We start from the raw sequence: 517 nt of genomic DNA on the forward strand, positions 1-517 counted from the left end.
GTGCCTTTAATGTTAGATTTAGGTATATTACATGCTAGAACTACTTTTACTTTCTTCCCTTCAGGCTTTCAGACTTTTGGTAAAAGCAGGATTTTTCAGATAAGCCAGATATGATATAGTTCACAGGTAATGGACCAGTATGATTAGTGTATACAACTTAGGCCATCTGTTTGAAGATAAAGATATTTCAGACAAGTTTTATGATGAGGATGATGTGTACTACAAGAAATATGTGGTGGTTATTGGGGTATGTGGTAGTTCGGAAGTGAAACCTCCGAAATACCTTGATGGATCGTGGTGGTATGTAACATGAATATGATGCTGTTTTATCACTGTCATCCCTTTTTCCTTTTTTCCTCTGTACTGCCTTTCCCTTACCATTCCCCCTCCCCCACTTTTGTACCCCCTCCCCAGAGAATGAGAAAATACTACTTGGAGGCGGAACTCTGGATTTCCGATGAGCGGAGAGACTCGATAGATCGTGAGGTACTCGTATGGCGATAGTTTACCCCCATGA

At 40.8% G+C, this 517-nt stretch overlaps 1 protein-coding gene across 4 annotated transcripts in view; it reads left to right on the forward strand.

The window, feature by feature from the left end:
• The window catches only part of LOC119594713 (gamma-tubulin complex component 2-like), a 15,511-nt gene that overhangs the window by 10,998 nt on the left and 3,996 nt on the right, over positions 1 to 517 (forward strand). For 2 of the 4 annotated variants that reach the window (XM_037943769.1, XM_037943771.1), the window contains one exon: positions 415 to 486. The exons of the other annotated variants lie outside the window; for them this stretch is intronic. In XM_037943769.1, the coding sequence (XP_037799697.1) occupies positions 415 to 486 (72 nt within the window). The remainder of the gene's footprint in view (positions 1 to 414; positions 487 to 517) is intronic. 4 annotated transcript variants of the gene reach the window in all.

Source organism: Penaeus monodon, chromosome 34 (assembly GCF_015228065.2).
Source record: "Penaeus monodon isolate SGIC_2016 chromosome 34, NSTDA_Pmon_1, whole genome shotgun sequence".
Classification (NCBI taxonomy): Eukaryota; Metazoa; Arthropoda; class Malacostraca; order Decapoda; family Penaeidae; genus Penaeus; species Penaeus monodon.